Genomic DNA, 25,047 nt, shown 5'->3' with positions numbered 1-25,047 from the left:
GTGGAGTGGGACACCCACTGAAATGTAAACATTTCGGGTGGGGACACCTCGAAGCTCAAAGAGTTTTATAGGTTATTGTAGACTCGATACCGGTTGCAGGCTGCATTGCCGCACTCATCGCATCCATGATATAATTATTCATTCCGAAGGGGACAGTCGTCAGGTGCACAACGATTGTCCCGAGTTCTTTTTTCAACTTGTTATTTTGTATTTAACTCACTTTTGCAATTGGCCAAATCGAACCTGAAAGGGATCGGGTGCCAAGAAGAAGATGATACAATTGTTCGGGATGCGTATCGTACTTAATCAAATTAAATTACATTAAATTAAAAATAAACATGACTTGTCCATCGCTGAATTTGGCCGAATCAATTGTTGACGAGGTTGCCTTGGAGGGGTTAGACGGCATTACTTTACAAGGTTAGTGTAATTATTTTTACATTGTAAAGTTTTCATAATCATAAAAATTGGCATAAAGTGCGAAAAAATGTTCGCATTTTCTTTTATACCAAAATTATGATCTGTTATTTTGTATTACTAATTTTATTACTAATTATTTAATCAGATAGTTTTTATCACGACATTTTATTATTGATAATTTCAATTTGTTTTTTTCTCAGCATTATGGATACGATTAGCGAACAGGCTTCACGATTCATTGCCGTTCCCTAAGACTTTTATGGAACAGGTATGGTCAATGTGCAAAAGAATTAAGGATTTTTCGTTTTACAAACTGAAAACACCGAGGGAAGCGCTCGTCTTGTTTGATCGTTACGAGTTCGTGCATCCTGACCTCGGCATTATATACGAGCCTGTGAGTACATAGAATTAAATATTTTATTTTCCTCATAAATTTCACGTGTTTCACATTTTTTATTTTAGCCAAACGTTCCGTCAGATATTTATCCACACTGTCCCGTTCAAAGTGCCAAGACTGGTGTGAGAGGATCTTGCTGCACTTATTACACGAGAAAGGACGTCACGAACGACGCAAAGAAGCAGAGTCTAGATGAGGTAACGGAAAAGTATGGTTTGAGCTTGGTGATCGTGGCGTCGCAGGCGATCAGAACACGAGCTTTGCTCGACGCCAACGTGAGTCCCACGTTGGAACTGACGCTCATGCATTATTGCTTCCTGGAGAGAGTGGGAAGGGCTCGTTATCACGGCGAAGTTACTCAAGGCAAGCTCAGCTTGGCTGCACTCAAGCAAACCCCGAAGATCCTGTTTTATCACCGAAAGTTCTTACTCCAACATAAACTGATCACGAAGCAGATCCATCATCAGAAGAGCGCTAGCCACTGTGGCAGCGGTAGCTTGTTGCATCTGCCACGTTTCTACGTGGAACGCAAGCCGAAGATGATCTACTTGGCGGAGCAAGTGCTCGAAATCCTCAAGTCCAAGGAGAACGGTGTGGCGGACTACGACGAGGTCAAGAAGAAGCTTGGGATCGAGGATTCCATCAAGAAGCTGTTCAAGACTTCCTTCTTCCAGAAAATTGTCAAGACGGATATCTGTGTGCCGTACAGGACTCTGTATCCCAACGCGGAGCCCACCGAGTGGCGACAGAAGAACGATCCCTCGAAGGAAAAGAAGATTAGGGTGGTGCAGCTGCTGTACCCAGACATCGACGTTGCTGATATATGGAACAAGGAAGAGAAAGACGACGAAGAGGACGTCGTTGAGCTGGATAATGCCAAGCAGAAATGTAATGTCCCTTACTTGAAGCAGGCAAACGATATTATCGAGGGCAGCCAGCTGGACGGCATATCGCAAAGTGAGTGACAAGTCTGAGATTTTTGAGACTTTTCATGAATTGTTTCTTGAAACTCTGGTATCTTATTCTACAGTTCTTGTTTCGAATAAATTATTGGGTTGTTCGGAAAGTTATTTCGTTTTTTCAAGGAAAAATGAAAGGCGGTTTTTTCATATTTAGAAAAAATTTTATTCAGTGATGTATTGGCCATTTTGTTCCACTACCTTTCGCCATCTTTCTGGCAACTTTAAGATTCCACGCTCATAGAAGTCCTTCTCCTTATTGACAAAAAATTGAAGTGATTTTTGACGCCTTCATTTGAATCGAAGTTTACATTGTTCAAAGAATTTTGTAGAGACCGGAACAAATGGTAATCGGATGGTGCCAGATCAGGGGAGTATGGTGGGTGTGGTAGCACATCCCATCCAAGCTGTAAAAGCTTCTGGCGAGTGACCAAACTTGTGTGTGGTCTGGCATTGTCGTGATGGAATACGACACCTTTCCTATTCGCCAATTCCGGTCGCTTCTGCTTGATGGCAGCATCAAATTCATCCAGCTGACGACAATACACTTTCGAATCAATCGTCTGGTTGCTTGGTAGTAGCTCGAAAAATACGATTCCCTTCCAATCCCACCATACAGAAAGCATGATCTTCTTTTGATGAATATCTGCCTTGGATGTCGATTGAGCAGGTTCATCTTGCCTGGACCATGATCGTTTTCGCTTAACATTGTCGTAAACAATCCATTTTTCATCTCCAGTTATGATTCGCTTCAAAAATGGTTCATTTTCTTCACGTTTCAACGATGAATCGCAGATGGTAATGCGTCGAATCAAGTCAATTTCCTTTAAATTGTGTGGAACCCGAATATCGAGCTTTGAAACGAATCCAAGGCGTTTCGAATGATCGTAAACGGTCGAATTCGATAAATTTAACTTTTCAGCAATTTCGCGTGTTGTTATGCGACGGTTTGCATCCACCAGAGCCTTTATTTTCTCGTCATCAGCTTTAATTGGCCGACCTGAACGTGGTGCATCTTTCAAATCGAAATTTCCAGTACGAAAGTTCGAAAACCAATTCTGATACTGACGTTCACTCAATACATCTCCGTACACGGCACACAATTTTTTTCTCGCTTGCACTGCATTTTTACCCTTTCGGTAGTATTGGGTCGTCCGGAAAGTTCGTGCCGATTTTGAAGGAAAATTCAAAGGCAACATTTTTTTATGTCGATAAATATTTATTGACTTATGTGTGCACCGTTTTGTTTCACAACCTTTGTCCATCTTTCACGCAACTGGAAGATTCCATTCTCCCAGAACTTCTTAGGTTTCTCGGCGAAAAACTCCTCAAGGTGGTTTTTTATGTCGATCAAAGAGTTGAAGTTCTTGCCGCTAAGAGAATTTTGCAAAGACCTAAATAAGTGAAAGTCTGAAGGTGCAATGTCTGGTGAATACGGTGGGTGAGGTAGCACAGCCCAGCCAAACTCCAACAATTTTTGTCGGGTAGTCAAAGAAACATGAGGTCTGGCATTGTCCTGATGGAACACGACGCCCTTCCTATTGGCTAATTCTGGACGTTTTTCCTGAATCGCTGTCTTTAATTCGTCCAGTTGCGAGCAGTACTTATCTGCATTTATCGTTTGGTTGTGTGGTAGGAGCTCATAATATAGGATTCCTTTCCAATCCCACCAGACACAGAGCATGACTTTTTTTGGATGAAGGCCGGCTTTCGGAGTGGTTAATGCTGGTTCATTTCGCTACCCCAGGATCTTTTCGTTCTACATTGTTGTAAATGATCCATTTTTCGTCACCCGTCACTAATTGCTTCAAAAATGGTACGTTTTCGTTGCGTTTGTACAGCGAGTCGCAGATGGAAATGCGATCCATTAAATTTTTTCGGCCAAATTATGCGGAACCCATACATCATAGCGACTTACGTAACCAAGCTTCACTACATGATCGTGGACAGTGGTTTTCGATATTTTCAGTATCTCTGCTAATTCACGTGTCGTGTAGCGCGGGTTATTCTCGATCAGTGTCTTGATTTGGTCATCATCAGTAGTAGAGGGTCTGCCCGAGCGTTCTTGGTCTTTAAGGTTAAAATCACCAGCTCTAAACTTAGCGAACCACTCACGTACGGTTCTTTCAGCTAAAGCGCCTTCTCCGTAAACAGAACATATCTAATTTGTTGCTTGTGAGGCATTTTTGCCTTTCCGGTAATAGAAAAGCATCAAGTGTCTAAAATGTTCTTTGTTTTCTTCCATCTTCAAAAGAGTACAAAACTGACACGAATCAATTTATCTGAAAGAACTTTTTTCCTAAAGATGCGTTGAAATGTCACCTTTAAGCATATGTATATAAATCGTATGTTTTCAATAACATTGATATATTCAGACATGTTCCAACGCCATCTATTAAAAATCGGCACGAACTTTCCGGACGACCCAATAAAAAAGCAAAATATTACGAAACTGCTCACTTTGATTTTCCATGTTTGATGTGATGCCAAAAAACAATTACTTGACAGATCGCAACGCAATAAGATACTAAATGACGTCTGAAATGTCAGTTGTCAAAATATAAAACGAATTTGCCGCTTAGAGTAAGGTTAAGTATCGAGGAACGCGACTAACGACATCGCTTTGTGAAAAACGAAATTACTTTCCGAACAACCCAATACAATATTAATATTTCGGATGTTTTAAAATAATATTTTTAAGTGATAAATTTTTCACCAAAATTCAGTTTTAAAGATTGACGTTCGAAGAAAGTATCTTATTTCTTCATTCAAGATTCGAGATCAATGAATCTTAGATCTTGGATTGAAATATTTAAATGTTTATTTTTATATGTGTTTCATTTAATTGTTACTGTTCTTGACGCAGCTTTCTTAGGGAAAGAGATGGGCGTTACCAAATTGCAATCTAGGGGTATCCTGAGGAACATGGTAAAGCTGAAGATTATCGCGACGTATATGAACGATATAGGTCGCCAAAGAATCACGAGATACGTGTCGAAGAAATTCGAGAAGAACAGTAAAATGAGTAAGCAGTTTAACAAAGAGATGCACAAGATTAAGAAACTTACCAAACAGATAGCCAGTGAAAATGCAGGAAAGCTGAAGCAGAAAGCACAAGCAGAGAAGCCTGTGCAACACAAAGACGATGGAACAAATCAGAAGTCTCATTCAGATAATGGTCGAGTTGATGTTGAAGCATCAATTATCGATAAAAATGATGACAAAAATAAGGGCGAAGATAAGGATAAACGTACACATTGCGCTAAGAAAAATAACGAATTAAAGAATAAATTCCATACCGTGAACAGAATTTTGTATAGATATCAAATGTCGAAATTTATACCTAAGTACAAGTGCACGTCGTCGTGGTCTCTACTGTCAAAAATGAGTCCCAAGGCAGATGAGGAGCAGCAGAAATCGGACGTTCTGTCTACGTCTTTGCAGCAAATCGCAAACGATGCCAAGACCACGTCGCTGTACAATAGTATAAAAATGAATCTTACAACGCAGAAGTCCAGTCGTACGGAGAAGGGGGTTAACGAGGGTTTCTTGGATATTGTGCAGAACAACGAGAAGAGCCGTACATCTAATATCACGTATAGGTATTGTACAAATGTAATATTGTGTAAGAAATAGATGTGAAGAATTTTAAATTATTAACATTAAGGAAAGATGAACAATTATTTCTAGTTTTGCATGTACACGTTGAAAAAATAATTGTCATATTTTATTGGGTTGGCCAAAAAGTAATTGCGTTTTTTTCCAATAGATGGACATACATGTCTTGAAATGTAACTAACTTCATTCTAAACCGCAAATTCATTATGTAGGTTAACAACTCACAGTTCAAGCTTGTTTTACAAAAAGAAAGTACACGATTTCGTTAACAATTGTTTGTTTGCCGTCGATTTCAAAATGGAAAATCAAAAAGAACATTTTCGTCATATTTTGTTTTATTACTTCCGAAAAGGGAAAAACGCTGTGCAAGCTCATCAAAAGTTATCTGATATATATGGCGAAGATGCTTTAAAACTGCGGCAGTGCCAAAATTGGTTTACTAAATTTCGATCTGGAGATTGTAATGTGAAAGATGCACCACACTCAGGAAGACCAATCGAAATTGATGATGACAAAATAAAGTCACTGATCGATTCCAATCGGCGTTTAACGACACGAGAGATTGCTGAGAATCTTAACGTATCGAAATCGAGTGTTGAAAACCATTTAAAACGACTTGGATACATTAGTAAGCTCGATATTTGGGTACCACATGAGCTCAAAGTAATTCATCTCACTGAGCGTATTGACATCTGCGATTCTCTTTTGAAACGTGAGGAAAATGATCGATTTTTGAAACGGATGATAACAGGCGACGAAAAATCGATCGTCTACAACAACGTCAAACGAAAAAGATCGTGGAGCAAGCGTGATGAACCTGCTCAAAGCACTTCGAAAGCAGATATTCACCAAAGAAAGATTATGCCGTCAGTCTGGTGGGACTTTAAAGGTATTGTGTATTTTGAGCCGCTTGCAAGGAATCAAACCATTGATTCAGACGTATACTGTCGTCAACTGGATAAATTAAATGATGCCATCAAACAGAAACGTCGAGAATTGGTGAATCGCAAAGGTGTTGTGTTTCACCATGATAACGCTAGACCACGTACAAGTTTGGTCACTCGTGAAAAATTGTTGCAGCTTGGATGGGACGTGTTACCACATCCACCATATTCGCCAGACCTGGCACCATCAGATTACCATTTGTTTCGTTCTTTGCAAAACGCCTTTAATGGTAAAACCTTGACTGTTGATGAGGATATCAAATCGTTGTTGGAATTGTTTTTTGCTGAAAAAGATAAGAACTCTTTTGAGCGCGGAATCATGAAGTTGCCTGAAAAATGGCAAAAGATAATCAAACAAAATGGACAATATATTGTTTAATAAAGTTTTTGTTTCCCATGAAAAATTCGCCTTTTATTTATATAAAAAAACGCAATTACTTTTTGGCCAACCAAATATATGGCGAAGATGCTTTAAAACTGCGGCAGTGCCAAAATTGGTTTATTAAATTTCGATCTGGAGATTTTAATGTGAAAGATGCACCACGCTCAGGAAGGCCAGTCGAAATTGATGATGACAAAGTAAAGTCACTGATCGATTCCAATCAGCGTTTAACGACACGAGAGATTGCTGAAATCTTAACGTATCGAAATCGAGTGTTGAAAACCATTTAAAACGACTTGGATCATTAGTAAGCTCGATATTTGGGTACCACATGAGCTCAAAGAAATTCATCTCACTAAGCGTATTGACATCTGCGATTCTCTTTTGAAACGTGAGGAAAATGATCGATTTTTGAAACGTATGATAACAGGCGACGAAAAATGGATCGTCTACAACAACGTCAAACGAAAAAGATCGTGGAGCAAGCGTGATGAACCTGCTGAAAGCACTTGAAAAGCAGATATTCACCAAAGAAAGATTATGCCGTCAGTCTGGTGGGACTTTAAAGGTATTGTGTATTTTGAGCCGCTTGCAAGGAATCAAACCATTAATTCAGACGTATACTGTCGTCAACTGGATAAATTAAATGATGCCATCAAACAGAAACGTCGAGAATTGGTGAATCGCAAAGGTGTTGTGTTTCACCATGATAACGCTAGACCACGTACAAGTTTGGTCACTCGTGAAAAATTGTTGCAGCTTGGATGGGACGTGTTACCACATCCACCATATTCGCCAGACCTGGCACCATCAGATTACCATTTGTTTCGTTCTTTGCAAAACGCCTTTAATGGTAAAACCTTGACTGTTGATGAGGATATCAAATCGTTGTTGGAATTGTTTTTTGCTGAAAAAGATAAGAACTCTTTTGAGCGCGGAATCATGAAGTTGCCTGAAAAATGGCAAAAGATAATCAAACAAAATGGACAATATATTGTTTAATAAAGTTTTTGTTTCCCATGAAAAATTCGCCTTTTATTTATATAAAAAAACGCAATTACTTTTTGGCCAACCCAATATATGGCGAAGATGCTTTAAAACTGCGGCAGTGCCAAAATTAGTTTACTAAATTTCGATCTGGAGATTTTAATGTGAAAGATGCACCACGCTCAGGAAGGCCAGTCGAAATTGATGATGACAAAATAAAGTCACTGATCGATTCCATTCGGCGTTTAACGACACGAGAGATTGCTGAGAATCTTAACGTATCGAAATCGAGTGTTGAAAACCATTTAAAACGACTTGGATACATTAGTAAGCACGATATTTGGGTACCACATGAGCTCAAAGAAATTCATCTCACTAAGCGTATTGACATCTGCGATTCTCTTTTGAAACGTGAGGAAAATGATCGATTTTTGAAACGTATGATAACAGGCGACGAAAAATGGATCGTCTACAACAACGTCAAACGAAAAAGATCGTGGAGCAAGCGTGATGAACCTGCTGAAAGCACTTGAAAAGCAGATATTCACCAAAGAAAGATTATGCCGTCAGTCTGGTGGGACTTTAAAGGTATTGTGTATTTTGAGCCGCTTGCAAGGAATCAAACCATTAATTCAGACGTATACTGTCGTCAACTGGATAAATTAAATGATGCCATCAAACAGAAACGTCGAGAATTGGTGAATCGCAAAGGTGTTGTGTTTCACCATGATAACGCTAGACCACGTACAAGTTTGGTCACTCGTGAAAAATTGTTGCAGCTTGGATGGGACGTGTTACCACATCCACCATATTCGCCAGACCTGGCACCATCAGATTACCATTTGTTTCGTTCTTTGCAAAACGCCTTTAATGGTAAAACCTTGACTGCTGATGAGGATATCAAATCGTTGTTGGAATTGTTTTTTGCTGAAAAAGATAAGAACTCTTTTGAGCGCGGAATCATGAAGTTGCCTGAAAAATGGCAAAAGATAATCAAACAAAATGGACAATATATTGTTTAATAAAGTTTTTGTTTCCCATGAAAAATTCGCCTTTTATTTATATAAAAAAACGCAATTACTTTTTGGCCAACCCAATATATGGCGAAGATGCTTTAAAACTGCGGCAGTGCCAAAATTAGTTTACTAAATTTCGATCTGGAGATTTTAATGTGAAAGATGCACCACGCTCAGGAAGGCCAGTCGAAATTGATGATGACAAAATAAAGTCACTGATCGATTCCAATCGGCGTTTAACGACACGAGAGATTGCTGAGAATCTTAACGTATCGAAATCGAGTGTTGAAAACCATTTAAAACGACTTAGATACATTAGTAAGCTCGATATTTGGGTACCACATGAGCTCAAAGTAATTCATCTCACTGAGCGTATTGACATCTGCGATTCTCTTTTGAAACGTGAGGAAAATGATCCATTTTTGAAACGTATGATAACAGGCGACGAAAAATGGATCGTCTACAACAACGTCAAACGAAAAAGATCGTGGAGCAAGCGTGATGAACCTGCTGAAAGCACTTGAAAAGCAGATATTCACCAAAGAAAGATTATGCCGTCAGTCTGGTGGGACTTTAAAGGTATTGTGTATTTTGAGCCGCTTGCAAGGAATCAAACCATTAATTCAGACGTATACTGTCGTCAAGTGGATAAATTAAACGATGCCATCAAACAGAAACGTCGAAAATTGGTGAATCGCAAAGGCGTTGTGTTTCACCATTATAACGCTAGACCACATACAAGTTTGGTCACTCGTGAAAAATTGTTGCAGCTTGGATGGGATGTGTTACCACATCCACCATATTCGCCAGACCTGGCACCATCAGATTACCATTTGTTTCGTTCTTTGCAAAACGCCTTGAATGGTAAAACCTTGACCGCTGATGAGGATATGAAATCGTTGTTGGAATTGTTTTTTGCTGAAAAAGATAAGAACTTTTTTGAGCGCGGAATCATGAGGTTGCCTGAAAAATGGCAAAAGATAATCAAACAAAATGGACAATATATTGTTTAATAAAGTTTTTGTTTCCCATGAAAAATTCGCCTTTTATTTATAGAAAAAAAACGCAATTACTTTTTGGCCAACCCAATAATTTAAAAATATCTATTAAGCACTGTCGTTAAATATTTTTTTCCAAATTCACGAGTATTATTCATAGAATATTTTCTGTCCGTCGCGTCAAGATTGCTGAAGCGTGCCAACATGATCATCGAGGCGGTAAAGGAGCATCAAGTAATCGACGATACGACGAAACTCATGAAGATGATCTACGAGGAAGAGATCAAGGAGGGTTACGACAAGAAAATTGACAAGAAATCTCTTATCAGACTGCTGCAGAAGCTTGCCAAGGACAACCTGGTAAAGAACATCAAGCTGACACTGAGCGCGAACGGACGCGAGAAGAATCTCACCTTCATCTGCGACCCGAACATCGACATCGATCACACCGTGATCAAATCGGCCGTCGAGCAAGCGAAAGTCAAGTTTTGCTTGTTGGCGTCTCAGAAGGCGAAACTCGTGAAGAAGATGGCAATTAAGCAGGAGAAAGTGGACAAGTCGGAGTCCAGGCAACGGTTACAGCTCGTTCCGTTGGAGAAGATGCTGTCGAAAGATGCACTGCGCTCGACGACCTACAGGTACGATGTCAGGGCCGGCAAACGCTACGGTCTCAGCCCGAAGTTCATCCGGATGCAAACGATGCACGTTCTATTGTTCTATTTGGTCTACGACCACCCTGGCGTGCCGAAGTTATCGCAACACGAGCAGGTGGAAGTTCTCAGAGCCAGTGGCTACAAGATCGATGATAAACTGGTAAAGGAGTTTAGCACCATCTACAATACCGAAATAAGCTGGAAAATGTTTGTTCCGCCCTTGCCCAAGCACAGCGGATGGCCCGATGGTTGGACGCTGATGTGCGACGTGCTGCTGGGGCTGCCTTTGTCAATTTTCGTCAAGGTGCATAATATCACCTTCGTAATACCGGAGTTGGAGTACTACTTGTACCACCCGATCAGGAAACATTATCTTATCAAGAATATTCCGGTGAGTTGAAGTTTTGAATGAGTGAACGATTTTGGATATTTCGATTCGTAATGAGCAATTTGAAAGCCAATTTTTCCGTTAATTTCTCATTTACCTAATGATTTTCTCGCAATACGAATTTATTTGTTGAGAATAATTCTTTTCTAACAATCTCCAGGTTACCATACGGAATACCTTGTTGCATGCGCGGAAGTATATATTCAATATCCACGATACTGTAACCAGGTTGGCCTACATTGGCCTAGTGCAATTTGGCCCGCAGCGATTGAAAGATAAGGACCAAGTGTTCATCTACGTGAACCGTCGCGCGGAACTGATGGACACAGTTTCGTCGGCACCAAGCTACCACAAGATCGAAGACAAACCGTATCCCGTGACCAAGTACTTCTTCGATCGCACACAGGTATTTTCATTAGTCTTAAAACTTAACATTTAAAATTAAAATTAATTATTTTAAGCCTGAGGAAATAAATTTTATTCTTTAAACGTATTACAGGACGTCGAGAAATATTGGTACGATATGTGGACCGTTTGCGTTAACACGCCACTGGGTGGCAGACTGGTGGTACACGGCAAAGATATTCTACTTGAGGATTTGAGTAAGAAAACTGCCATGATAGAGGCAGTTGCTGCACGCACTCCGAAGGAAACCATTGAAATGGACACCGGTGCGATTCCCGGAGATCGTAAAGGCGCAGCTGGCATCGATTCCGCTTTCTTCGCTCATTTGAAACGCAATTGGAATTGGTTGCCTAACTATTGTACAAATCAGGTAAATTGTTTTGAAAAAAATAAGAGAACATTTTGGAATTTTTAAATTAAAAAACAATATTTTATACAGAAATCATTACTTAATTTTATGTAAAAATTATTAATTGACTGAAGGGCGTTAAATTTTTGATTGTAAACTTAAAATTGTTAGATATATTAGGAGTGTGATTTAGTTTTGAGGGTTTTGCAACAGATGGCTGTAGTGTCAGTTTGTTCCAATAGCTGTTTCCGATAACTGTTCTTTCTTACAGTGTTGACATTATCCATGACATTTAGTAGCATTATAGCAATAGATGCAATGACAGTTGTGTTTATATCATCGTAAAAATGCAACTTCCGAAAGAGCATTTTCGACATGCGTTGCTTTTGTTTTTTAATCAAAAGAAAACTGCGGCTGACGGTTATAGAATTCTTGTGGAAACTTATGGTGATTCTGCCCCATCAATTAAGACGTGTGAATACTGGTTTAGACGCTTTAAAAGTGGTGATACTGATGTGAAGGACAAAGAACGCTCGGGACAACCAAGAAAGCTTGAAAATGCAGATTTGCAAGCAGTATTGGACGAACATCCAACACGATCCACTTCAGAACTTGCCAGAGCATTAAACGTTGATCGTACAACAGTTGCCAAACATTTACATGAAATGGGAAAAATTCAGAAAGAAGGGAAATGGGTTCGACATGAATTATCGGAAAGTGCCATTTGAACATTTGCATTTCGTTGATCGTCAGGCAAAAAAGAAGAGTCTTTTGTCTCGGATTGTTACTGGGGATGAAAAGTGGATGTATTTTGATAATCCGAAACGCGGAAAATCATGGGTGGATCCAGGCGAACCATCAACATCCACTCCGAGACGCAATATTCACGGTTGAAAAGTAATGCTCTGTATTTGGTGGGATAATGTACTATGAGCTGTTAAATCCGCACGAGACTGTCACGGCTGATCGTTATCGACACCAATTGTACAAGTTGAAGCAAGCATTGGACCAAAAACGAGCACCAATTGCGAGTAAACGACGGAAAGTGATTCTTCTTCGTGACAACGCTCGACCTCACGTTGCGTTGTCAGTGAAACAAACACTATTAGAGCTTGAATGGCAAGTCTTACCGCACCCCGCGTATTCTGCGAACATTGCTCCATGCGATTATTATTTGTTCCGGTCGATGCAACACGCTTTAGAGGATACACACTTTGATAATTTGGAAGAAGTGCGAAAATTCGTCGACGAATGGATCAACTGAAAAGAAGAGTGATTTTATCGTGGTGGAATCCATCTCTTGCCAGAAAGATGGGAAAAAGTTATAGAAAACGAAGGAAAATATTTTGATTAAGGTATTCATTCATTATCATATTTAAATACATGCGTTTATGAGCAAAAAAAACCCTCAAAACTAAATCACACCCCTAATAGTTTTGAGGGTTTTGCAACAGATGGCTGTAGTGTCAGTTTGTTCCAATAGCTGTTTCCGATAACTGTTGTTTCTTACAGTGTTGACATTATCCATGACATTTAGTAGCATTATAGCAATAGATGCAATGACAGTCGTGTTTATATCATCGTAAAAATGCAACGTCCGAAACAGCATTTTCGACATGCGTTGCTTTTGTTTTTTAATCAAAAGAAAACTGCGGCTGACGGTTATAGAATTCTTGTGGAAACTTATGGTGACGCAGAATCACCATCAAGTAAGACGTGTGAATACTGGTTTAGACGCTTTAAAAGTGGTGATACTGATGTGAAGGACAAAGAACGCTCGGGACAACCAAGAAAGCTTGAAAATGCAGATTTGCAAGCATTATTGGACGAACATCCAACACGATCCACTTCAGAACTTGCTAGAGCATTAAACGTTGATCGTACAACAGTTGCCAAACATTTACATGAAATGGGAAAAATTCAGAAGGAAGGGAAATGGGTTCGACATGAATTATCGGAAAGTGCCATTTGAACATTTGCATTTCGTTGATCGCCAGGCAAAAAAGAAGAGTCTTTTGTCTCGGATTGTTACTGGGGATGAAAAGTGGATCTATTTTGATAATCCGAAACGCGGAAAATCATGGGTGGATCCAGGCGAACCATCAACATCCACTCCGAGACGCAATATTCTCGGTTGAAAAGTAATGCTCTGTATTTGGTGGGATAGTGTACTATGAGCTGTTAAATCCGCACGTGACTGTCACGGCTGATCGTTATCGACACCAATTGTACAAGTTGAAGCAAGCATTGGACGAAAAACGACCACCAATTGCGAGTAAACGACGGAAAGTGATTCTTCTTCGTGACAACGCTCGACCTCACGTTGCGTTGTCAGTGAAACAAACACTATTAGAGCTTGAATGGCAAGTCTTACCGCACCCCGCGTATTCTGCGGACATTGCTGCATGCGATTATTATTTGTTCCGGTCGATGCAACACGCTTTAGAGAATACACACTTTGATAATTTGGAAGAAGTGCGAAAATTCGTCGACGAATGGATCAACTGAAAAGTAGAGTGATTTTATCGTGGTGGAATCCATCTCGTGCCAGAAAGATGGGAAAAAGTTATAGAAAACGAAGGAAAATATTTTGATTAAGGTATTCATTCATTATCATATTTAAATACATGCGTTTTTGAGCAAAAAAAACCCTCAAAACTAAATCACACCCCTAATAAATAGATAAATTTATTTATCTTTTATTAGACTTTATTAGCGTTGCAGAAATCAAATATATTAATTACTTACGAGACATTTCCTTCACAAATCATTATCATCAGGCCAACGCAGCTAGAAAGCAGCAAAACTCCAGCACCAGTCAACGAGATTTGCATCTCTCGAGGATCCAAAAATGCCCGGTCAAGTATACGGAGTACGACGGATTGAAGAAGGTCTCTGGGCCACCTGGGCCGGCGCCTGCTCTAAGTGCGGCCGAGCTGCGGAAGAAGGTTTACGATCACCTGAGCAACGCCGGACGGAAGAACGAGGCCCTACCGTCGCATCAGTCCAGCAGGCAGAAATCCTTCGTGCGCCGAGTGATGCCGCGCAAGACGAGCGTCCGACCGCGCCTCAAGTACGACGAGGACGACTATCGAGCGCTGCAGCGGATGGACAAGCTGCGGGTGGACTGGGATTCGCACGAGGACAACATTCTCCTGGTGTGCAAGGTGGCGACGATGTACTTGTGGCCGAACCCGCGCAAGCAGATGGTCAGCTTCATAGTGGTGAGGGACGTCCTGCGCAAGTTCTCGTACAACTCGTACAACAAGACTTCGCGCGCTTGTCAACGCCGGTTGCTGTACATGCTGAGGCAGCCGCGCACGATGAACAGCGTCGCGCTGGGCGTCGAAGAGATCAAGCAGGACCCGTTCGTCGACAGGCGCTACAGCGGCGTGATGGAAAGGCTGAAGGCCGAGAGCGCGAATCCAGCGGAGTACGAGAAGCGCGTGACGGAGGTGTTCAAAGAGCTCGTTATGTACATCGTGGAAAAATATTACAACATCACGGAAATCAAGCCGAAGAAGCACGCGGAGATCCCGAGGACCAAGCAGCAGTTCGATCTCTTCTTCGAGCTGGTGCATCCGGCGAATCCGCGTCACAATCAGGGCTTCACGAAGGACGTGCGTAACACGGACGACATTCACTCGGCGACCATCAATTCCGTCATACACAGTTCCATGTGCTGTGGAAAGGACAGGCGCTGCTGGGCTTATCAGCTCTTCAAGGTACGACTGAGCAGTTGATTTTATATCTTGGTGCTTATAACTTTGTTACAGTACTCACTAGCAATTTTTTTCACTGAAGGTGTATCAGCAGTATCCAGAGGTTCTCTTGAGGCAAGCGATGAGTAAAATTAGAGCGGATCAATTGGTAACCGTGAAGAAGCACCATTTGGCGGCCATCAAGAAGTACGGCAACTACATGCCGATGAGCAGTGCGCAGTACCAACTGAGTATCAACTATATCTACAAGCTCCAGACCAAGTGGCCTTACAACATGTTCAAGGAGTGCTACGATGTTTTTGAGAAGCTGCTGTTTTATTATGCGGAACAGAGAAATGCCAATCCGTCGCCAGTACAGGAGCGAGTGTTCAACGGTACTGAAATCCTGCCGGTTTCCAGCGGCATTATCACTGTCATGCACGACTTCCTGGCACGCGAGCAGATCGACTTCGAGATTGAAATGCCGGATCAAATCATCATGCTGGACGCAAGGTACCAGGGCAAGGACGAGACTTACTTCAGGGTCGCGCAAAGGTACCAGGACATTCTTACGAGACTGTATCGCTTTAAATATGAAAACGTTGAAGCTCAGAATGCCGAGCTCGTCGAACTAGAGACGGAAACGCAGGAAAAACGAGGAAATTGTGCGAAAAGGAAGAGAACCGATGAAAACAACGATCTTGAAGAACCGGTATCGAAGGTATCTCGCATGAACGAAGAAAAGAGTGAAAGAAAAAAAGGATCTCTGCGAAATAATGCTACACCGGAGAAGGAATCGGTTCAGCATGGAGGATCGACGCACCAAATTCGTGCAGATTGCTCGTCAAGGAAGCGACCTATCGATGTCGAAGAGGATTCTATGGATCGTGAAAAGCCCGCCTTGAAAAGAGCGAGACCGAACGACTCTGACGACTTGATGGATCTAGATATAGAGGAACACGAGGAATTGAACTTGTGCGAGGATCTTGAAGACATCGACAAGATGAAGAACATTTCCAAACCCTTTGAATTAGCGAGAGAGTTACAGGCGCGAGAAGAGGAAGAAGGTACGTCATAAAATAACATTTTATATATTAGGTTGTTCATTAAGTTCTGCGGTTTTCTCGATAGATAGCGTTTGTCCATTGAAAAAGATAGCATGCATCGCCTGAACCGCGGATTGCCGCATACTCCGTGACAGGTTAGACAACGCTTGACATTTCGCCAGAATCTTTGTTGTCTTTTGACGTGTGGTGTGTACGCGCTATTCATTGAAAATGGAGGATCAAAAGGTGCATTTTCGGCACATTTTGCTATTTTTCTTCCGCAAAGGAGTAAAAGCGACGGACGCACAACGTGAGATATGTGGCGTGTACGGGGACTCGGCCATAAGCGCTGACACTAGTCAGCGTTGGTTTGCGCGCTTTCGTTCCGGAGATGTGAACGTCTCCGATGCTGCTCGCTCCGGTCGTCTATCCACCACTGACGACGACCAAATCGTGGCCGCAATCAAAGCAGACCGACACCTGACGACGCGGGAGATCGCGGAGCGTTTCGACATCGCCCATACAACGGTTGCGCAGCGATTAAAACGGCTTGGGATGTCGAAAAAAAGCAGATGTTTGGGTCCCTCACGAGCTCACCGAAAAGAACATTTTGGACTGCGTCATGATCTGTGAATCCCTGTTGAAATGAAACTCGCTGGAGGTCTTTCTCAAACGGGTGGTCACGGGAGATGAAAAATGGGTGGTATGTAACAACATTCGACGCAAGCGGTCATGGTGCGGTCCGGGTGAGTCGTCACAATCGGTTGCCAAAGCGGATTTGCATCCGAAGAAAGTGATGCTGAGTATGTGGTGGGATTGGCGAGGCGTCCTGTACTTCGAGCTGCTTCCGCGCGGTCAGACCATCGACGCCGAGAAGCATTGCGCTCAGTTAGAAAAATTGAAGCAGGCAGTGGCGGAGAAGCGGCCGGAATTGGCGAACAGGAAGGGCGTTGTTTTCCACCACGACAACGCCAAACCACACACTGCTTTGGTGACCAAGAAGAAGTTGAAGTGCTTTGGCTGGGAAGTCATGCAGCACCCACCGTACTCCCCAGACCTTGCGCTGTCGGATTACCATCTGTTCCGGTCACTCCAAAACAATCTCGACGGGCAGCGCTTTAATTCAGTGGACGATATTCAAACGTACTTGAAGGACTTTTTCGCGCAGAAGTCGCGCGACTTCTACAAACGTGGCATTATGTCCCTTCCAGAACGTTGGCAGAAGGTGGTCGATCAAGATGGACAATACATTCTAGATTGAATAAATATGTAAGTACAATAGATTTATGTTTTAATTTAGGGCAAAAAAAACCGCAGAACTTAATGAACAACCTAATAAAATAAAATTATTAGGAGTGTGATTTAGTTTTGAGGGTTTTGCAACAGATGGCTGTAGTGTCAGTTTGTTCCAATAGCTGTCTCCGATAACTGTTGTTTCTTACAGTGTTGACATTATCCATGACATTTAGTAGCATTATAGCAATAGATGCAATGACAGTCGTGTTTATATCATCGTAAAAATGCAACTTCCGAAAGAGCATTTTCGACATGCGTTACTTTTGTTTTTTAATCAAAAGAAAACTGCGGCTGACGGTTATAGAATTCTTGTGGAAACTTATGGTGACGCAGAATCACCATCAATTAAGACGTGTGAATACTGGTTTAGACGCTTTAAAAGTGGTGATACTGATGTGAAGGACAAAGAACGCTCGGGACAACCAAGAAAGCTTGAAAATGCAGATTTGCAAGCATTATTGCACGAAAATCCAACACGATCCACTTCAGAACTTGCCAGAGCATTAAACGTTGATCGTACAACAGTTGCCAAACATTTACATGAAATGGGAAAAATTCAGAAAGAAGGGAAATGGGTTCGACATGAATTATCGGAAAGTGCCATTTGAACATTTGCATTTCGTTGATCGCCAGGCAAAAAAAGAAGAGTCTTTTGTCTCGGATTGTTACTGGGGATGAAAAGTGGATCTATTTTGATAATCCGAAACGCGGAAAATCATGGGTGGATCCAGGCGAACCATCAACATCCACTCCGAGACGCAATATTCACGGTTGAAAAGTAATGCTCTGTATTTGGTGGGATAGTGTACTATGAGCTGTTAAATCCGCACGAGACTGTCACGGCTGATCGTTATCGACACCAATTGTACAAGTTGAAGCAAGCATTGGACGAAAAACGACCACCAATTGCGAGTAAACGACGGAAAGTGATTCTTCTTCGTGACAACGCTCGACCTCACGTTGCGTTGTCAGTGAAACAAACACTATTAGAGCTTGAATGGGAAGTCTTACCGCACCCCGCGTATTCTCCGGACATTGCTGCATGCGATTATTATTTGTTCCGGTCGATGCAACACGCTTTAGAGGATACACACTTTGATAATTTGAAGAAGTGCGAAAATTCGTCGACGAATGGATCAACTGAAAAGTAGAGTGATTTTATCGTGGTGGAATCCATCTCGTGCCAGAAAGATGGGAAAAAGTTATAGAAAACGAAGGAAAATATTTTGATTAAGGTATTCATTCATTATCATATTTAAATACATGCGTTTTTGAGCAAAAAAAACCCTCAAAACTAAATCACACCCCTAATAGTTTTGAGGGTTTTGCAACAGATGGCTGTAGTGTCAGTTTGTTCCAATAGCTGTTTCCGATAACTGTTGTTTCTTACAGTGTTGACATTATCCATGACATTTAATAGCATTATAGCAATAGATGCAATGACAGTCGTGTTTATATCATCGTAAAAATGCAACTTCCGAAACAGCATTTTCGACATGCGTTGCTTTTGTTTTTTAATCAAAAGAAAACTGCGGCTGACGGTTATAGAATTCTTGTGGAAACTTATGGTGACGCAGAATCACCATCAAGTAAGACGTGTGAATACTGGTTTAGACGCTTTAAAAGTGGTGATACTGATGTGAAGGACAAAGAACGCTCGGGACAACCAAGAAAGCTTGAAAATGCAGATTTGCAAGCATTATTGGACGAAAATCCAACACGATCCACTTCAGAACTTGCCAGAGCATTAAACGTTGATCGTACAACAGTTGCCAAACATTTACATGAAATGGGAAAAATTCAGAAAGAAGGGAAATGGGTTCAACATGAATTATCGGAAAGTGCCATATGAACATTTGCATTTCGTTGATCGCCAGGCAAAAAAAGAAGAGTCTTTCGTCTCGGATTGTTACTGGGGATGAAAAGTGGATCTATTTTGATAATCCGAAACGCGGAAAATCATGGGTGGATCCAGGCGAACCATCAACATCCACTCCGAGACGCAATATTCACGGTTGAAAAGTAATGCTCTGTATTTGGTGGGATAGTGTACTATGAGCTGTTAAATCCGCGTGAGACTGTCACGGCTGATCGTTATCGACACCAATTGTACAAGTTGAAGCAAGCATTGGACGAAAAACGACCACCAATTGCGAGTAAATGACGGAAAGTGATTCTTCTTCGTGACAACGCTCGACCTCACGTTGCGTTATCAGTGAAACAAACACTATTAGAGCTTGAATGGCAAGTCTTACCGCACGCCGCGTATTCTCCGGACATTGCTCCATGCGATTATTATTTGTTCCGGTCGATGCAACACGCTTTAGAGGATACACACTTTGATAATTTGGAAGAAGTGCGAAAATTCGTCGACGAATGGATCAACTGAAAAGAAGAGTGATTTTATCGTGGTGGAATCCATCTCTTGCCAGAAAGATGGGAAAAAGTTATAGAAAACGAAGGAAAATATTTTGATTAAGGTATTCATTCATTATCATATTTAAATACATGCGTTTATGAGCAAAAAAACCCTCAAAACTAAATCACACCCCTAATAGTTTTGAGGGTTTTGCAACAGATGGCTGTAGTGTCAGTTTGTTCCAATAGCTGTTTCCGATAACTGTTGTTTCTTACGGTGGTGACATTATCCATGACATTTAGTAGCATTATAGCAATAGATGCAATGACAGTCGTGTTTATATCATCGTAAAAATGCAACTTCCGAAAGAGCATTTTCGACATGCGTTGCTTTTGTTTTTTAATCAAAAGAAAACTGCGGCTGACGGTTATAGAATTCTTGTGGAAACTTATGGTGATGCAGATCCCATCAATTAAGACGTGTGAATACTGGTTTAGACGCTTTAAAAGTGGTGATACTGATGTGAAGGACAAAGAACGCTCGGGACAACCAAGAAAGCTTGAAAATGCAGATTTGCAAGCATTATTGGACGAAAATCCAACACGATCCACTTCAGAACTTGCCAGAGCATTAAACGTTGATCGTACAACAGTTGCCAAACATTTACATGAAATGGGAAAAATTCAGAAAGAAGGGAAATGGGTTCGACATGAATTATCGGAAAGTGCCATTTGAACATTTGCATTTCGTTGATCGCCAGGCAAAAAAAGAAGAGTCTTTTGTCTCGGATTGTTACTGGGGATGAAAAGTGGATCTATTTTGATAATCCGAAACGCGGAAAATCATGGGTGGATCCAGGCGAACCATCAACATCCACTCCGAGACGCAATATTCACGGTTGAAAAGTAATGCTCTGTATTTGGTGGGATAGTGTACTATGAGCTGTTAAATCCGCGTGAGACTGTCACGGCTGATCGTTATCGACACCAATTGTACAAGTTGAAGCAAGCATTGGACGAAAAACGACCACCAATTGCGAGTAAATGACGGAAAGTGATTCTTCTTCGTGACAACGCTCGACCTCACGTTGCGTTATCAGTGAAACAAACACTATTAGAGCTTGAATGGCAAGTCTTACCGCACGCCGCGTATTCTCCGGACATTGCTCCATGCGATTATTATTTGTTCCGGTGGATGCAACACGCTTTAGAGGATACACACTTTGATAATTTGGAAGAAGTGCGAAAATTCGTCGACGAATGGATCAACTGAAAAGAAGAGTGATTTTATCGTGGTGGAATCCATCTCTTGCCAGAAAGATGGGAAAAAGTTATAGAAAACGAAGGAAAATATTTTGATTAAGGTATTCATTCATTATCATATTTAAATACATGCGTTTTTGAGCAAAAAAAACCCTCAAAACTAAATCACACCCCTAATAGTTTTGAGGGTTTTGCAACAGATGGCTGTAGTGTCAGTTTGTTCCAATAGCTGTTTCCGATAACTGTTGTTTCTTACGGTGGTGACATTATCCATGACATTTAATAGCATTATAGCAATAGATGCAATGACAGTCGTGTTTATATCATCGTAAAAATGCAACTTCCGAAAGTTCTTTAGCATTTTCGACATGCGTTGCTTTTGTTTTTTAATCAAAAGAAAACTGCGGCTGACGGTTATAGAATTCTTGTGGAAACTTATGGTGATTCTGCCCCATCAATTAAGACGTGTGAATACTGGTTTAGACGCTTTAAAAGTGGTGATACTGATGTGAAGGACAAAGAACGCTCGGGACAACCAAGAAAGCTTGAAAATGCAGATTTGCAAGCATTATTGGACGAACATCCAACACGATCCACTTCAGAACTTGCCAGAGCATTAAACGTTGATCGTACAACAGTTGCCAAACATTTACATGAAATGGGAAAAATTCAGAAAGAAGGGAAATGGGTTCAACATGAATTATCGGAAAGTGCCATATGAACATTTGCATTTCGTTGATCGCCAGGCAAAAAAAGAAGAGTCTTTCGTCTCGGATTGTTACTGGGGATGAAAAGTGGATCTATTTTGATAATCCGAAACGCGGAAAATCATGGGTGGATCCAGGCGAACCATCAACATCCACTCCGAGACGCAATATTCACGGTTGAAAAGTAATGCTCTGTATTTGGTGGGATAGTGTACTATGAGCTGTTAAATCCGCGTGAGACTGTCACGGCTGATCGTTATCGACACCAATTGTACAAGTTGAAGCAAGCATTGGACGAAAAACGACCACCAATTGCGAGTAAATGACGGAAAGTGATTCTTCTTCGTGACAACGCTCGACCTCACGTTGCGTTATCAGTGAAACAAACACTATTAGAGCTTGAATGGCAAGTCTTACCGCACCCGCGTATTCTCCGGACATTGCTCCATGCGATTATTATTTGTTCCGGTCGATGCAACACGCTTTAGAGGATACACACTTTGATAATTTGGAAGAAGTGCGAAAATTCGTCGACGAATGGATCAACTGAAAAGAAGAGTGATTTTATCGTGGTGGAATCCATCTCTTGCCAGAAAGATGGGAAAAAGTTATAGAAAACGAAGGAAAATATTTTGATTAAGGTATTCATTCATTATCATATTTAAATACATGCGTTTTTGAGCAAAAAACCCTCAAAACTAAATCACACCCCTAATAAATAGATAAATTTATTTATCTTTTATTAGACTTTATTAGCGTTGCAGAAATCAAATATATTAATTACTTACGAGACATTTCCTTCACAAATCATTATCATCAGGCCAACGCAGCTAGAAAGCAGCAAAACTCCAGCACCAGTCAACGAGATTTGCATCTCTCGAGGATCCAAAAATGCCCGGTCAAGTATACGGAGTACGACGGATTGAAGAAGGTCTCTGGGCCACCTGGGCCGGCGCCTGCTCTAAGTGCGGCCGAGCTGCGGAAGAAGGTTTACGATCACCTGAGCAACGCCGGACGGAAGAACGAGGCCCTACCGTCGCATCAGTCCAGCAGGCAGAAATCCTTCGTGCGCCGAGTGATGCCGCGCAAGACGAGCGTCCGACCGCGCCTCAAGTACGACGAGGACGACTATCGAGCGCTGCAGCGGATGGACAAGCTGCGGGTGGACTGGGATTCGCACGAGGACAACATTCTCCTGGTGTGCAAGGTGGCGACGATGTACTTGTGGCCGAACCCGCGCAAGCAGATGGTCAGCTTCATAGTGGTGAGGGACGTCCTGCGCAAGTTCTCGTACAACTCGTACAACAAGACTTCGCGCGCTTGTCAACGCCGGTTGCTGTACATGCTGAGGCAGCCGCGCACGATGAACAGCGTCGCGCTGGGCGTCGAAGAGATCAAGCAGGACCCGTTCGTCGACAGGCGCTACAGCGGCGTGATGGAAAGGCTGAAGGCCGAGAGCGCGAATCCAGCGGAGTACGAGAAGCGCGTGACGGAGGTGTTCAAAGAGCTCGTTATGTACATCGTGGAAAAATATTACAACATCACGGAAATCAAGCCGAAGAAGCACGCGGAGATCCCGAGGACCAAGCAGCAGTTCGATCTCTTCTTCGAGCTGTGCATCCGGCGAATCCGCGTCACAATCAGGGCTTCACGAAGGACGTGCGTAACACGGACGACATTCACTCGGCGACCATCAATTCCGTCATACACAGTTCCATGTGCTGTGGAAAGGACAGGCGCTGCTGGGCTTATCAGCTCTTCAAGGTACGACTGAGCAGTTGATTTTATATCTTGGTGCTTATAACTTTGTTACAGTACTCACTAGCAATTTTTTTCACTGAAGGTGTATCAGCAGTATCCAGAGGTTCTCTTGAGGCAAGCGATGAGTAAAATTAGAGCGGATCAATTGGTAACCGTGAAGAAGCACCATTTGGCGGCCATCAAGAAGTACGGCAACTACATGCCGATGAGCAGTGCGCAGTACCAACTGAGTATCAACTATATCTACAAGCTCCAGACCAAGTGGCCTTACAACATGTTCAAGGAGTGCTACGATGTTTTGAGAAGCTGCTGTTTTATTATGCGGAACAGAGAAATGCCAAATCCGTCGCCAGTACAGGAGCGAGTGTTCAACGGTACTGAAATCCTGCCGGTTTCCAGCGGCATTATCACTGTCATGCACGACTTCCTGGCACGCGAGCAGATCGACTTCGAGATTGAAATGCCGGATCAAATCATCATGCTGGACGCAAGGTACCAGGGCAAGGACGAGACTTACTTCAGGGTCGCGCAAAGGTACCAGGACATTCTTACGAGACTGTATCGCTTTAAATATGAAAACGTTGAAGCTCAGAATGCCGAGCTCGTCGAACTAGAGACGGAAACGCAGGAAAAACGAGGAAATTGTGCGAAAAGGAAGAGAACCGATGAAAACAACGATCTTGAAAACCGGTATCGAAGGTATCTCGCATGAACGAAGAAAAGAGTGAAAGAAAAAAGGATCTCTGCGAAATAATGCTACACCGGAGAAGGAATCGGTTCAGCATGGAGGATCGACGCACCAAATTCGTGCAGATTGCTCGTCAAGGAAGCGACCTATCGATGTCGAAGAGGATTCTATGGATCGTGAAAAGCCCGCCTTGAAAAGAGCGAGACCGAACGACTCTGACGACTTGATGGATCTAGATATAGAGGAACACGAGGAATTGAACTTGTGCGAGGATCTTGAAGACATCGACAAGATGAAGAACATTTCCAAACCCTTTGAATTAGCGAGAGAGTTACAGGCGCGAGAAGAGGAAGAAGGTACGTCATAAAATAACATTTTATATATTAGGTTGTTCATTAAGTTCTGCGGTTTTCTCGATAGATAGCGTTTGTCCATTGAAAAAGATAGCATGCATCGCCTGAACCGCGGATTGCCGCATACTCCGTGACAGGTTAGACAACGCTTGACATTTCGCCAGAGTCTTTGTTGTCTTTTGACGTGTTGTGTGTACGCGCTATTCATTGAAAATGGAGGATCAAAAGGTGCATTTTCGGCACATTTTGCTATTTTTCTTCCGCAAAGGAGTAAAAGCGACGGACGCACAACGTGAGATATGTGGCGTGTACGGGGACTCGGCCATAAGCGCTGACACTAGTCAGCGTTGGTTTGCGC

General features: G+C 42.0%; 2 protein-coding genes across 2 annotated transcripts; both read left to right on the top strand.

Annotated features, from left to right (window-relative positions):
- The first annotated feature begins 15 nt into the window (after positions 1 to 15).
- On the top strand, positions 16 to 22,853 carry LOC105280843 (general transcription factor 3C polypeptide 1). The gene is made up of 10 exons (XM_026974570.1): positions 16 to 420; positions 621 to 814; positions 883 to 1,774; positions 4,643 to 5,378; positions 9,907 to 10,765; positions 10,923 to 11,168; positions 11,262 to 11,537; positions 14,297 to 15,241; positions 15,321 to 16,284; positions 22,708 to 22,853. Exons 1-10 carry the CDS (start codon positions 339 to 341, stop codon positions 22,719 to 22,721), a joined length of 5,208 nt encoding a protein of 1,735 aa, XP_026830371.1. The 5' UTR covers positions 16 to 338; the 3' UTR covers positions 22,722 to 22,853.
- LOC113563217 (general transcription factor 3C polypeptide 1-like) lies at positions 22,831 to 23,906 on the top strand. Its single transcript, XM_026974571.1, has 2 exons — positions 22,831 to 23,651; positions 23,731 to 23,906. Exons 1-2 carry the CDS (start codon positions 22,966 to 22,968, stop codon positions 23,759 to 23,761), a joined length of 717 nt encoding a protein of 238 aa, XP_026830372.1. The 5' UTR covers positions 22,831 to 22,965; the 3' UTR covers positions 23,762 to 23,906.
- The last annotated feature ends 1,141 nt before the right edge of the window (positions 23,907 to 25,047 follow it).

Source organism: Ooceraea biroi, chromosome 13 (genome assembly GCF_003672135.1).
Source record: "Ooceraea biroi isolate clonal line C1 chromosome 13, Obir_v5.4, whole genome shotgun sequence".
In the NCBI taxonomy this organism is placed as follows: Eukaryota; Metazoa; Arthropoda; class Insecta; order Hymenoptera; family Formicidae; genus Ooceraea; species Ooceraea biroi.
Note: the sequence above shows the minus strand (reverse complement) of the source record. Positions and strands in the feature narration are given on the sequence as shown.